General features: G+C 51.0%; 1 protein-coding gene across 10 annotated transcripts; it reads left to right on the top strand.

Moving 5' to 3' along the window:
• The first annotated feature begins 274 nt into the window (after positions 1-274).
• LOC308181664 (von Willebrand factor A domain-containing protein 5A-like) lies at positions 275-12,133 on the top strand. 10 transcript variants are annotated; one of them, XR_013941543.1, is made up of 18 exons: positions 275-1,732; positions 2,796-2,854; positions 3,267-3,514; positions 3,619-3,841; positions 4,174-4,316; positions 4,527-4,638; positions 5,084-5,211; positions 5,482-5,570; positions 5,957-6,101; positions 6,400-6,479; positions 6,980-7,091; positions 7,433-7,597; positions 7,691-7,845; positions 8,207-8,388; positions 8,568-8,774; positions 9,298-9,613; positions 9,699-9,825; positions 10,007-12,133. XR_013941543.1 is itself a non-coding variant. In XM_080565122.1 (18 exons), the coding sequence occupies exons 2-18, from the start codon at positions 2,806-2,808 to the stop codon at positions 10,084-10,086; spliced, it is 2,466 nt and encodes an 821-aa protein (XP_080421248.1). In that variant the 5' UTR covers positions 275-1,732; positions 2,796-2,805; the 3' UTR covers positions 10,087-12,133. The 10 variants fall into 10 exon arrangements, 8 of the variants coding, with proteins under 8 accessions (XP_080421248.1, XP_080421249.1, XP_080421244.1 ...); XM_080565122.1 differs by having other exon boundaries at positions 9,298-9,518; XM_080565123.1 differs by having other exon boundaries at positions 7,742-7,845; positions 9,298-9,518.
• Positions 12,134-12,895: the final 762 nt, after the last annotated feature.

The raw sequence follows: 12,895 nt of genomic DNA on the forward strand, positions 1-12,895 counted from the left end.
ATGCACTTGGCCTTCTGGGCTGCAAGTGCACACTGCTGGCTCATGTCAAGCTTTTCATCCACCAGAATCCCCAAGTCCTTTTCTGCACGGATGCTCTCAATGAGTTCTTCTTCCAGTCTGTGCTCAAGTCTGGGATTGCCCCAACCCAGGTGCAGCCCCCTGATGCATGTGGAAGATATGGTTTAATTTTTAAGTTAGTACTGTGTGGAGCCAGGAATCAGACTCAATGATCCTTGTGAGTTCCTTCCAGCTCAGGATATTTTATATGATTCATTTGCACCAGGTCAATTGGAGACAATGTGAGGTGTTCAACCAGTACTTGAAGGTAGTCATTTCCCAATGGCATGTTCACCCACTTCATTAAAGGGCTTGATCTCTATAAGTGTAATGAGGCTGGTCTCACTGTGTCAGAATTTGAAAAAAAGGCAACTAGAATTGTCAGTGATGATCAAGGCTGTGACACCATCAGCATAGCCATTGGTGTCATCTTGTCTGAGGAGCACACCAATACATAGAGGTAGTTTGAAGAAAACTGCCCAGGTTTGGTTGAGAATTGAGAGTTGTGCTGCGGGATCATCTGAAGTCAAGTGCAATTTGGCCTCCTAGGCATCTATAGACCATAAATGAGGTGTATTGTCTCAAACTGCTGCCTGGGTGGTATAAACATGGAGCTATATTATGAGAGGAAGGTGGAGACAGAGTATTCCAATTCCGCAGAGGCGACATACAAGTCAAAAGGAGGTGTGTGAGTCTGAGCTTGTCTACCAATTCTCTCCCTTATTCAGCTGGCCAGAATGTTGGGTTTGAGGCTTCACTATCTCTAACCCAGTTAACGGCCTGCCACTAATCTGTGTAAGGACTTGAGACCATCCTCCAAATCTGCAGCCAGTGCTGCAGGCTTGGCTGTGGGACAGGACTGTGGAGGGAGGACTGCTGCCACCTCAGGAGCACACAAGACATCAGCCTGGCTGCACAAGGCCTTTGGCAGCTAATGCTCATTGCACCAGAAGTGAGGACTGAGCTGAAGAGCTGGGCAGTGTGGGGAGGCTTGGCAGCCACTGCTTGGCCAGGAGCAGTCCTGCTGAGGGATTTGCAGCACCGTCCCTGGGGGCAGCGAGTGCTGGGCACGGCCTATACCAGCCTGTGTGCACGGAGCATCCTGCGGCGAGGGATGGCGCTCCCCGCCCCGCTCACCCTTCCCATTCAGGCGCTGTGGGGAACAAGGCGTGGAGGCTGCATTGGCTGCAGCAACGCAGTCTGTATGCAGACGCTTCCTTGCCCACCGCCACTTTCGCTTCCGAGGTGAGACTTGGTGGGAGAGGGGTCCCCAGGGACCCCCACTAGGTGCCGTCCACCGGCGGTGCCCCGCGCCCCTCCTCGCCCCGCAGCCCCCCAGGCTTCCCGACACGCACGGCCCCCAGACCCCCGGCCGCCCGGGAGGAGCTTGGCGTCCCCAACGGCCTCTCCCCGCCCCTGCCCGCCTTCCCCTGCCTGTCCATCCGCCCTTCCGTCCCCCCGCCTCTCTCCAAATTGCAGACGCTTCTCCACCTACGTAGCCCTGCATCTTCCTGTCTGCCTGAACATCTCTTGATCTGTCTCTCCATCTCTCGCTCTTCTGTCCCATCCGTTTGCCTCTTGTTTTCTTCTTACTGTCTCTTCCCCTTCCTCTTCTATCTCTTCAGTGCATCTGATTGTCTGTCTGTCCCAGCTGACGACCCCGGCTGTTATTCTGGTGAGTGCCTGCTTGTTTGTTCTACGTTTTGTTACTTGCTCCCTGTTGTCTGTTCATTGTCCTCCATCACTGGAAAGAGCTTGCTCCTGTTCAGTCCATCCCTCTGTCCATCACTCAGCCCTACTTCCCCAAGGATGTGCATCCTATTTGCTTTCTTTGTCCACACTGTCAGCGTGATGGTGGGGTGGGGATTTTTCTGATGCTGCTGACCCTGCCACCCCAGAGCAGGAGAAAGTGAGGCAAGCGTATTGTAATCACAGAAACTTATATGGGTGGCTTTGGGATACAGGTGGGGAGTCCTATTCACCTCTAGGCACTTGGGCAGAAGGCAACCAAACTTAACTTCCCTACAAAATCCCCCCAGTGCCTTTCTGGGATTTGCTCTGTCACCATGAAATACCTGACCCTGACTTCATTTCTCTCTTCGCCATTTCCCCCCACACTGCCTGGCCTTTCAGCCTGCCCTTGCAAGCTACTCCATGAATATACCCTCACAGGTGCTCTCTCTTGTGCAGCAGCATTCACACAATACTTTCTTTGTTGAGTCTGCACTCATCCCTCCTAAAATGGACCCTTCCACCTGCCCATCCATCCATCCATCCATCCATCCATCCATCCATCCATCCATTGTTCCATCTATTCATCTACTTCAACAAAAATTCTCATGTCTCTCTTTGTCCATCTCTTCCTCTGTCTGTCCCAAAATGGATCCCATCTGCCAGCCTGTTCATCCAGATGTGGATTGTTCATCACAATAAAATTACAGACAGCCAGACAGCTACTCTTGCTTTCACACCTTCTTTCCTCTATCTCCTGTTGCTATCCCTCAGTTCTCTTCAAGATTCTCCCATGATGTGGATGGCGTGCAGACCTCTTCAATGCAGAGTCATTGCGCAGTCTTTACAAACAGGGATTTCTGAATCCCTGGGTTTGCTCTGGCTGTACCTGGTGGGTTAGGGCCTTCAGCCATGTACATAGAACTGGGGAAATAGCGAGGAATCTTCACCAAATAAAGGCTACCTGGTGGTATCTCCTCTTACAAGAGACCCCTTCCTGTCTACAGGTCTCCAGAGATGTGGCGTCAGAGCTTTGGACTTCTAGAAAAATCCTACATCAGTGGCGGTGAGCTGGGGATCAGACAGCTGAGGGATATTTTGGGGATGCTCCCAAAGGAGGGTAAAGAAAGAGGGAGGATAGGCTGGATCTTCCCAGAGGGAAACAAGGATGGGAATGGTCAAGAGGTCTACAGGATCAGGGTGGGGAAGAGAGTTATGGAGGAAAAAGGAAGCTGAGATGTAGAAGTAGTCACTGTTCTGTGGCAGGCTCACGCTAGACCCTCAACAATGTTAAATGTGATCCATTGATAAAGACTTAGGATCCCTTTTTGCCATTGGGAGGGGAGAATCTGTCCTTGTGTACCATTGATTGGCCACCTAGTTTTAATTTCCTGGGTGGGAACACACTTGAAGCATCTCCAACCCCCTCCTTGTGTCATTCATGTGTGCTGATGGAAAGGTTGCATCTCTCCCAACAGTACCAGGATCCTTTTTGCTGGGGAAGGATCTCCGTATACCCCTGTACCCAGTACCCCTGTGTAGTGCAGTGGTGGATGTTGCTATCCAGGACTATGTGGCTGATGTGGCCTCTGAACTGACCTACCAGAACAAGAGTCGTACCTCCTCAGAAGTCATCTTCGTCTTCCCCCTCGCCCTCCACATGACCATCTACTCTTTCCAGGCCTTAAACGAGGATGCCAAGGTCCAGGCCATGCTGCACGATGAGGTACCAGCATTCAGGGAGGAATGGGGGAACACCAGAGGGGCATGGAATGAGCAGCCCATGGCCTGCCTGGGGATCACCTTTTTGTCCCTCCCCTTTCCATCCAGACGCAGCAGCTGCACAAGGCTACAAAGGGCCAGGAGAACTGGGAGTACCTTCAGCATCAGTCTGAGCATTCAGGCGAGGTGTTTGCCTGCTTCCTGGGTTCCTTGTCCCCTGGCAAGGAGATGGTTGTGACCTTACGCTATGTCCAAGAGCTGCCACGGAAGCCAGATGGAGCAGCCCAGTTTTTGTTGCCAGCCACACTGCATCCTCACTGGAACTACTACAGTGAGTGATCCCGTAAGGAACCTTCCCTCCCAGTCACACAATCTACAAAAGGACCAGAGCCTCCCCATATACTTTACAAACAGACCTAATACAGCCTTTCTTTGTACCCACAAAGAGACACAAATTTTGCCTCCATGCAACCCATGAACAGATCCACTCTTCCTTCCTTGTGTCCCTTAAAATGGATCCACACCTCCCCCACACATTCCACATAAGCAGACAGAGGAACCCCTCTGTACACTTTATCAACAATCCCCAGTTGTCCCCATATGTCTTGTATATAGATGCCAAATCCCACACGCACTAAAGAGAGAGACTGTTTGTCCCTGCAGCCTGGAATTGTCTCAATAACAAGCCTCACTACAGCCTGCTGCTCACCGCCAGCTTGCAATCACCCCGTGGTGTGGCCAGTGCTGAGGCCAACTGTGCTCTCACTCCTTTGATCTACACTGCCCAGGACTGCAGCACTGCACAGGTATGGCCTCCTGAGGGCCAGGATCCTGGGGATAGTGGGCAAGTGGCATCTTCACTGATGGCCTCCTTAGGGCCAGGATTGTGGGGATAGGGGGCAAGTGGCATCATCACTGAAAAAAAGGAGATGCACTGGGATTGGTGCTTTTGCTCCTGGCCTAATGCTGGGCCTGGGCCTCCTCCTCCTGTGTATGACCAGGCATCCATTCTCTAGGTCTCACTGGCTGAGATCCCTCCAAGAGATGATTTCGAGCTGCTCGTGTATTATGGAGACCCCACTGAAGTCAGTGCTGTGGTGGAGAAGGGAGACCCTGGGGCCCCCGTTGGTGAGTTCATCTGGGGAGGGAACATGGGGGCACCTCTGAGTAACAGGAGTCATTGAGGCACAGGAGGACACGGGGGATTGTGGGGTGAGAGGCTTCATTGGACAAAGATAGGAGGCATTCAGATGGGATAGTGTGTGTCCTAGGATTCCACGATGAGATGCTGGGGACATTGTGATGAGGTATTAGATGTACCAGGATGGGTATGAGGACCTCTATATTAGGGCTCACTGGGTAACCTGTATTGGAGCCACTGGGCTGGAGTACTGGGGGCAATGTGTTGTGCAGCTTGTGTACATTGCAGTAGGGTAACAAGGCACCAGTGTGGGTTATCAGGAGCTCTGGGATGGTGTAAGCTGAGGGCACAATGAGGATCAGAACCAGGTTGAGGAGAGGGGTCTCTAACAGGGCCTAATTGGGCTTTATCCCCACCCTATACCTCCTCCAGGCTCCCTGCTTGGTGACCCCCTCGTGTTGGTGACTCTGTCACCCAGCATCCCTGATGCAATGCCGGGGCAGTGCCAGTCTGGGGAGTTCATCTTCCTTCTGGACACCACCTTCCTTGAGCATGCACAGGTACCTCCGCTGAGAGGGAACAAAGCCAGGGCAGGTGTTTGAGACACAGACATGGGGGGGGGAGGGGGGGGCAGGAGGAAACAGGACGGGTAGGGGCAATGGTGGGGTCTGAAAGGGTCCTGGAATATCTTGGGTGCCTAGGAGAGGTCAGGACACTGGCTGGGGTCATCCAGAGGAGTCCAGAGGCTTTAGCAAGACCAAGATAAGGGCAAGGGCACCTGTATCCACCACTGGTACCTCCTAAGACCTGCGTGCAGTTTCTTTCCACAGGAATCCTTGCTCTTCCTTCTCAAAAGCCTACCCCTGGGCTGCTACTTCAACATCTACTGCTATGGAGCAACATCTGTGGGCATCTATCCGTGAGCAAGCATGGGGCAGGCTGGGTGTTATGTGTCTGGATTAGGTGCTGGCGAGTAGGGCTGGATGCTGTGGGGCTTGACTGGTTGCTGTGAGGCAGAGGGAGATGCTGGAGGATAGGTCTGGATGTTCTGAAATAGGCAGATTGATATGGGGCAAGGCTGGGTACTGGAGTGCATGGTTGGGTGCTGGATTCTGGGGACAGGATCTTTGTGGCACTATGGGAGAGCATCTCTTGGGGTTCTGTTGAGCAAAATCTTGTAGGAACTATGAGGCAAGGTCTCTTTAAGACCTACTTGCAGAAGATACAGCTATGGGGGTAAGTCTCAGGGAGCACCAGGGCCAGCACAGGGTGATGTGCTCTGTGAACATGTTGTGACTGCTGCAGGCAGAGTGTTGAATATACCCAAGACAACCTGATCAAGGCAATGCAACGCATCCCGTCCACCAGCTCTCGTCTGGGTGACGCTGACCTGCTTGGAACTCTCCGCACAATCTACAATACCCCCCAGCCCCACGGACATGCACGCCAGGTCTGGGCACAGGAGCATGGAGGAGTGGTGGGATAGGTGTCCCCGAGGGGAACAGAGTGTGGGGGAAAGGAGCGACACAAGGGGCACACTGGTCCAAGGTGAACAGAGAATGTGGGGGAATGGAATCAAGTGGGTCTATATCTCAGGGGGGTTCTGTCCCCTGAGAGAATGGTATCTCTCCTTGTGGGTAGTGTCTCTACAGGGTCTCTCTCACCTGGGTCCCTTTCGGGGACCTGCCGTCCCCATTTTGGGGTCTTGTGCAAGGTGCTACCATTCATTCATGTCTCCTGTCTCCCAGCTCTTCATCTTCATGACTGGGCTACCTCCTGACAAGGAAGACATTGCTGCTGAGGTCCGCCGTCATCGCAACAGCCACCGGTAATGGGAACTCTCTGCCCCCAGTCCTTCAGTCATCCCTTGACCCCCTCCCATCACTGATGAGGGCCCCTGTTCACCATTACCTGTCTGAATCCTTGGACCCCTTCAGTGTCCCAGAGACCCTTCCCACCCTGCACAGCTCTGTCCTGTGTCAAGCCTCCACAGGGGAGTCTTTGCTTAATACTCCCACACCCAAGGCACCCATCACAAAGTGAGGAGGGATTTGTACACCCTGATGTGCCCCCAAGCTCTACCCCAGCCCCACCATACTGGTCCCAGCTCTGCCCCAAGCTCCAGCTCTTTCCTGCCACTTCCTGTCTAACCCCAGCTCCAACCCCAATTCCTCACTCCACTCCCTACTCTTCCTCCTGCCCCTTGTTCTGCACCCTAGATTTGCTCCCCTGCCTATAACTCCAGCCTGTGTTCTCCAACTCTTTTCCTGCATCCTTGCATCCATCTCTGGCTCTTATTTCTGACACCTTTCCCTGCTTCCACCATAGGTGTTTCTCCTTCTGCTTCTCTGAGGACAGTGCTGCCCTGGCCATGGCTCTGGCCAGGGATACAAGGGGTGAAGCTACCTACGTCGACTCTGACAAAAAACTGGCAGTTGTGGTAGGAACCCAGGAGCCCTGGTTGGTGCCCTTCTTTCCACAGATACAATACCTTCCAGGTACCCTGACACCTGGACTGCCCACCCATGGTAGCCAAGACCCAGGTGCCCCAAGGAACCCAGACACCCAGGCTTCCCCTAACTCTTCCCCACTGCCCCACCCCATGGAAAACCCAGATGCCTGAACTTCTACCCCCCCTATAGTTCACAGACCTGACTGCTCCCAGGGAAGCCATCTGGCACCCCACACATCCCCATGCCATCCAAGGAACTCAGACAGAAGGGTCATATGCTGAACCCTAATGGTGCTGCCAAACTGTGGTGTCCTGCCATTTCTACCCAGGTTCTGAACTGCTTGAAGCGAGCCCTTAAGCCAGCAGCTGAGGGAGTCTCTCTGAGCTGGACCCTACCCCTTGGCCTGGAGGCTGAGGTGCTGGGAGGCACCCCTCGGTCCATCTTTCAGGGTGAACACATCCATCTCTATGCAAAGATCCGTGGAGAAGCACAGGTGAGAGCTGTGACTATGGTTATTTCCAGTTACTTCCTAATAACCTTACATTAACTACCAGTAATCTCTGAGTAACTTCCCAGTATCTCCCAGCAGCCATCATGTGTTTCCAGTAACCTCCAGTACCTTTCCGGGTGTTCCCAGGATATGAAAGTGGCCACCGGTGTCTTGACCTTGCAGTTCAGCCTGAATGGCCAGAATGTCACTCACACGATCCAGTTCCCACTATGCCCACAGGGAGATGGCCGGTGAGAGCCTGTCCTAAGGAAAGATGCATGCATCACCCTCATTTCTACACATGGACTCCAGCTGAGAAAGGAAACAGATAGCTTGCTTATTCATTCCCACCTTCCACGTACCATCCCAAACTGGGAGAGAACCCAAGTGTCCAAGCATGCTCTCCTTCCCTGCTTTGAACCCACAGGGATAGGACCCATGAAACTGGACCTGATTTCACTGCAGACAGGGGACCTATGCATCCACATCTTCCCTCTACCCATTCTTACCCCTGAAGGGAGAGAACCCGGGTGTCCAGGACCAATCTCTGTCCACCTTTCTCCAGCATGGAGAAAAGCCAGGTAGTTGGGCCTTACCCCACTCTGTCCCCAGGCTGGCTGGTCATCGTCTGGCTGCAAGATGCTTGCTCAGGATGTTGTTGGCAGAGGCTGTGAGTGGGTCAGGGGATGAACCAAGGCAACGTGCAGTTGAGATCAGCCTGACTTCAGGGATCATCTGCCCCTTCACCAGCTATGTGGGGGTTCGCACATCTCAGCGGGTTACCTGGTACCAAGGTAAGGAAAGATGCTTGGGGGAAAGATCTGGAGGGGTGTCTCCATGGGATGTTCTCATTCCACAGGAGCCAGAACCCCAGCCACAGGGCACCCCCAGTCTCAAGGGGTAGGCCCCATCACCACCAGATGTTCCTTTCCCATGGGCTTAATTCAGTCTCTTTCCCTGTTTGCCCTCAAAGGGCCCCTTGCACTGCTGCCACGCCACCAGTCACTGGTCGCCTGCCAGATCCTTCAGCTACGTGGCTCCATTCGCGGTTCTTCTTGCTCTCCTAAGAGCATCGCGATCCCACCTGGATGGCTGACTGCAGTACAGGAGTCATGGCTTGCCATCCAGCATCTAACCCATGACATTGCTGCCTTGGCTCAGAATGGGGCTCACTCAAAAGGTATGGGATCTTGACCCAGACAGGAGATTTAGGGATTAATTAAATGTCCTGCAGGAGAGTTATATTGTCACTCTCCATGTTTGCTCTTGGTCTGAAAACTAATGAATTTTGCATTTAACCTTTCCCCTAATCATGCTTAAAGCTGAAAGTCCTTCAGCAATTATGGGACCCAGGTCAGGGACACCCAGAGACAGGTCAGGACCAGTGCTGCATCATGAATGCACATTTGGATGAGATGTTCTAAGGATATCAAGAGAGGGTTTGGGGACATGGCTGGGTAGGAAAGCTAGGAGAATACGGATGGGGATTAGGGACGTCCAGAAAGTCCCTAAGGATTAGGGAAATCCAGAAAGGGTTGATGATAGGACTACTTTGGGGATTTGCAGGGAGGTCCTCAGCCTGCAGGTAACTGCCCAAAGAACACAGACAATGTTCTGGGCATTTTCTCAGAGTACAGGGGAGTAGAGAGGGGCCAGCTTTCCTGTGATTCCTCAAACCCTCCAGTTCACATTTTTTTCCACAGCACCTAAACCACCGCCACCATCTATTTCTTCTCTTGAGTATGTGGATCCCAAATTTGTTTTGTCTTCTCAAATTTTGGGGCCATGGGTCAGCAATGCCATTGATGAGTGTCAGGAGCTGGTCGCACTGCAGAATGTAGATGGCTCTTGGACCCTCAGCTCAAGCTTAGCTTCTGCACTGCAAGTCGATGAGGCTGAAATCAAGGGAAAGATGCCTGGTGAGGTAAGGGGAGAATCCTTTGTGGTGGCAGGGTGTAGACTTGGGGCAGTGGAAACCCCTTGGCTGGTGGCAACCCTGGCATCCCAGAGCACCCAGAGGTGAGTGAAGGGATCAGAAACCAGAAGTCACAAAGGAAGAGGTGCTCAACAATGTCAGCGGGTCTGAGTCATTGTTCTTCTACAGGTCACAGAGCCAAGCATCTGGTCCACAGTGCTGGCTGTGACCTGGCTGCAGAAGCAAAGCAGGTATTATCAAGACCCATGTGAGTTGCTGGAGGCCAAGGCTGTGACCTGGCTGTGCAGCCGAGCTGGTGAGTCTTGTTTTCCAGATCTCCACAGAATGGCTTCCTCCCTGCTCTCTCCAGTGAGGCCTACCTTAATCTCTTCAGGACCACTATTTCCTGGGAGTCCTGTGTCCCCTTTCTTCTTTCTGTCTGTGGACCTTTCTTCCTGCCTTGCTCCCACGGTGCCCCTATCTCTCCCTCATTGCAGCGTCCCAGCTAGACAAGTGTCTGGAGGCAGCCAACACCCTCCTCGAGAGCAGCGTGGAGCTGAGTGTTTTTAGGCTCTGAGCTCAACACATGACTTGTGCTGCAGACCATCAGCATCCATGGAATAAAACAGGGCCACAAAATACAGCTTAAATTTACCTGCCATGCTGGGATCCCACTGCTGCTCTCAATTGGGGTTTTACATAACAGATGAACCCTCACTGCTTTTGAGATATCTTCTACTAGGTGAGCTGCATTTGTACCATGCTGAACTCCTGAACAGTTCACAGCCTCCGGCATGTTTAGTTTGGGTGGGAGTGAGAGTGGGAGATAGCCTCTCCTAATTGTGCCTGTCATCAACATCTCCAGACACGGTCCATCGTAGCCTAACAGAAACATGTTAGAGTGTGGGTGAATCACCATTTTGAGTAGCCTATCCATCCCAGGATTTCTGTGGACCACCTAGGTGTTTTCCTTCATCTTCATTTCCCTCTAAAGTCTTTACAGTCTTGGGGAGGGAATCATCAGGGTTATTATTATGCTCATCTGCAATGTTGGGAAAACCCTAGGAAGGGGCCCAGTCAGAGGCTTATGTTTCTCACTGTCCTTGTGTCAACTCGGACAGAGTAGATTTTCTTCATAGTAGCTGGTATGGTGTTGTGTTTTGGATTTAGGATGAGAATAATGTTGATAAAACAACAATGCTTTAGTTGTCATGGAGCAGTGCTTATATTAAGTCAAGGACTTTTCAGCTTCTCACTCTAGCCTGCCATTGAGGAGGCTAGGGGTGCACAAGAAACTGGGCTGGGAGTGGACAGAATCAGGACAGCTGACCCAAACAGCCAAAGGGATATTCCATACCATATGATGTCACGCTGAATAATAAATATGGGATGGCTGGCCAGAGTGAGGGCTGGGGCCGCTGCTTGGGGTTGGGATGGGATGGGCATCAGTCAGAAGTCAGCAGGTGGTGAGTGATGCATTGTGCATCACTTGCTTTCCATATCCTCTTATCATTATTATTTATATTTGTTATTATTATTTTTACTACTATTACAATTACTATTATTATTCCTTCATTTTCTGTCCTATTAAACTGTCTTTATCTCAACCAACAAGCTTTTATCTTTTTTTTCCCCAATTCTATCCCACATCCTACTGTGTGTGTGTTTTTTGGAAGGGGTGGGGGGGGGGGAGGAGGGTGGTGAGCGAACATCTGTGTGGTTCTTAGCTGCCTGCTGGGTTAAACCACAACACTCAAGACATGGACTTTCCCTGGGCAGGCAGTCAGGCACATTCTGGGTATTTACCACAAGCATGCGCTAGGTGATGCTCCTTCCCCACTTAACCATCCCCACTCAGCCGCGTACTGGCAATACTGAACTTATAGCCCCAAACCTACAGGACAAAACAGCCGATAAATGCAGTGCCAATTCTTCTACTGGTACGAAAAAGGACATCTGCTATGATATGACATCACTTGGGGAGCATGTGAAGCATTTTCTGTCAGTGGAAAGTGTGAAGCATTAGCTAGTGAAGAAAGAAACTTGGACTCTATGAAGAACATGCTTAATGATCTTTAACAGCTTACATAAACCATGGCATATAGATATGATAATCACAGCAACAGCAAATACATTTAGGTCAGTTAAGTTTGTTGAAATCTGTCAGCATGTGACTACAGTATAACTGTGCTGTGATTAACTCTGATAACTGGCAGTGAATACCTATCAAAAATGTAGCTGCACACAATCATAGTTACTGATAGCAGTGTAGTGTTGTTTATCATGTCCTCCTTAACATATTTGCACTGAAAAGCACTGAAAACATCAGGTAACCCTACTGAAGCAGAGTCTTACACCTTCCAAATACCTTTGCAGTCAGCACCTTCAGACACCTTCCCTAGCAGCTGCGGTTTTTAAGCAACACCTTCACGTCATCTTCCCAGAGATGCTGTGTAACTTCAGCTTGAAGTGACTGCTAATCCCTCCTTTCATGTAGTCCTTTCAACAGACTGGGCAATCAGATGAATCCTCCCAACTGGACCAAGGACAGGGAATCCTTTCTATTGACCTTTCCACCTGAAAGATACAAATATTCACTCTGCTCCTGATGATTTAGCTGTTCACTCTCCTGGGGAACATGGTTATCATTTCCACAACCATTTGACTACCAGTTCCACACTTCAAAAGTATTTCTTCTTCAGCAACTTGCCCTTCTTTAATATTCTATTCACCTTGGTGAATTCCTCAAAAATCTATGTCAGTCTTATATTGGAAATGAAGATGAGGTGGCTGCTCATGAATCTCAACCTTCTTCTTCATCCAGATTCTGCAGCTGGGACAGGGAAACCCTGGATATTCATACAAACTGGGGGATGGGAGACTGGAGAGCAGCCCCATGGAAAGTTATCTGGAGGCTTTGGTTGATAGTAAGTTGAATATGAGTTAGCAGTGTGCCCTGACATCCAAAAGGGCCGATCATATCCTGGGGTGCATCAAGGACAGCATTACTAGCCGGTCAAGAGAAGTGATTGTCCTGCTCTGCTCTGCACTGGTGCAGCCTCACCTTCAGGACTGTGTGCAGCTTTGCGTGCCACAATATAAGGACATAAAAAAGACGTCCCTCCTACCCTAACAAATAATCCAGTTTCTGTCCATGTAGATCATTCTATTTCTCTGTGCTTTCTGCAACACTACCTAGAAAAGAAAGTTAATAGATTGTGGTGGTTTTACTCAGATGCGCAGCCAAGTTCCACCACAACCGTTTTCTCACTCCCCCTCCTCAAAGGGAAAGGGGGAGAAAATATGATGCAAAGGGCTCATGGGCTGAGATAAGGATGGGGAGATTGCTCAACAATTATTTTGATGGGCAAAACCAGACTCAGAGT

The sequence above is a fragment of the Anser brachyrhynchus genome (assembly GCF_964034855.1).
Source record: "Anser brachyrhynchus genome assembly, chromosome: 22".
Taxonomy (NCBI): Eukaryota; Metazoa; Chordata; class Aves; order Anseriformes; family Anatidae; genus Anser; species Anser brachyrhynchus.

Bases quoted from the DNA above. Each gene is read 5' to 3' on its own strand.
- LOC308181664 (XM_080565118.1), top strand. From the start codon at position 2,806: ATGTGGCGTCAGAGCTTTGGACTTCTAGAAAAATCCTACATCAGTGGC. The intron at 3,515-3,618 runs GTACCAGCATTC...CTTTCCATCCAG, and splicing joins AGGCCATGCTGCACGATGAG to ACGCAGCAGCTGCACAAGGC. The intron at 7,092-7,432 runs GTAGGAACCCAG...ATTTCTACCCAG, and splicing joins ACAAAAAACTGGCAGTTGTG to GTTCTGAACTGCTTGAAGCG.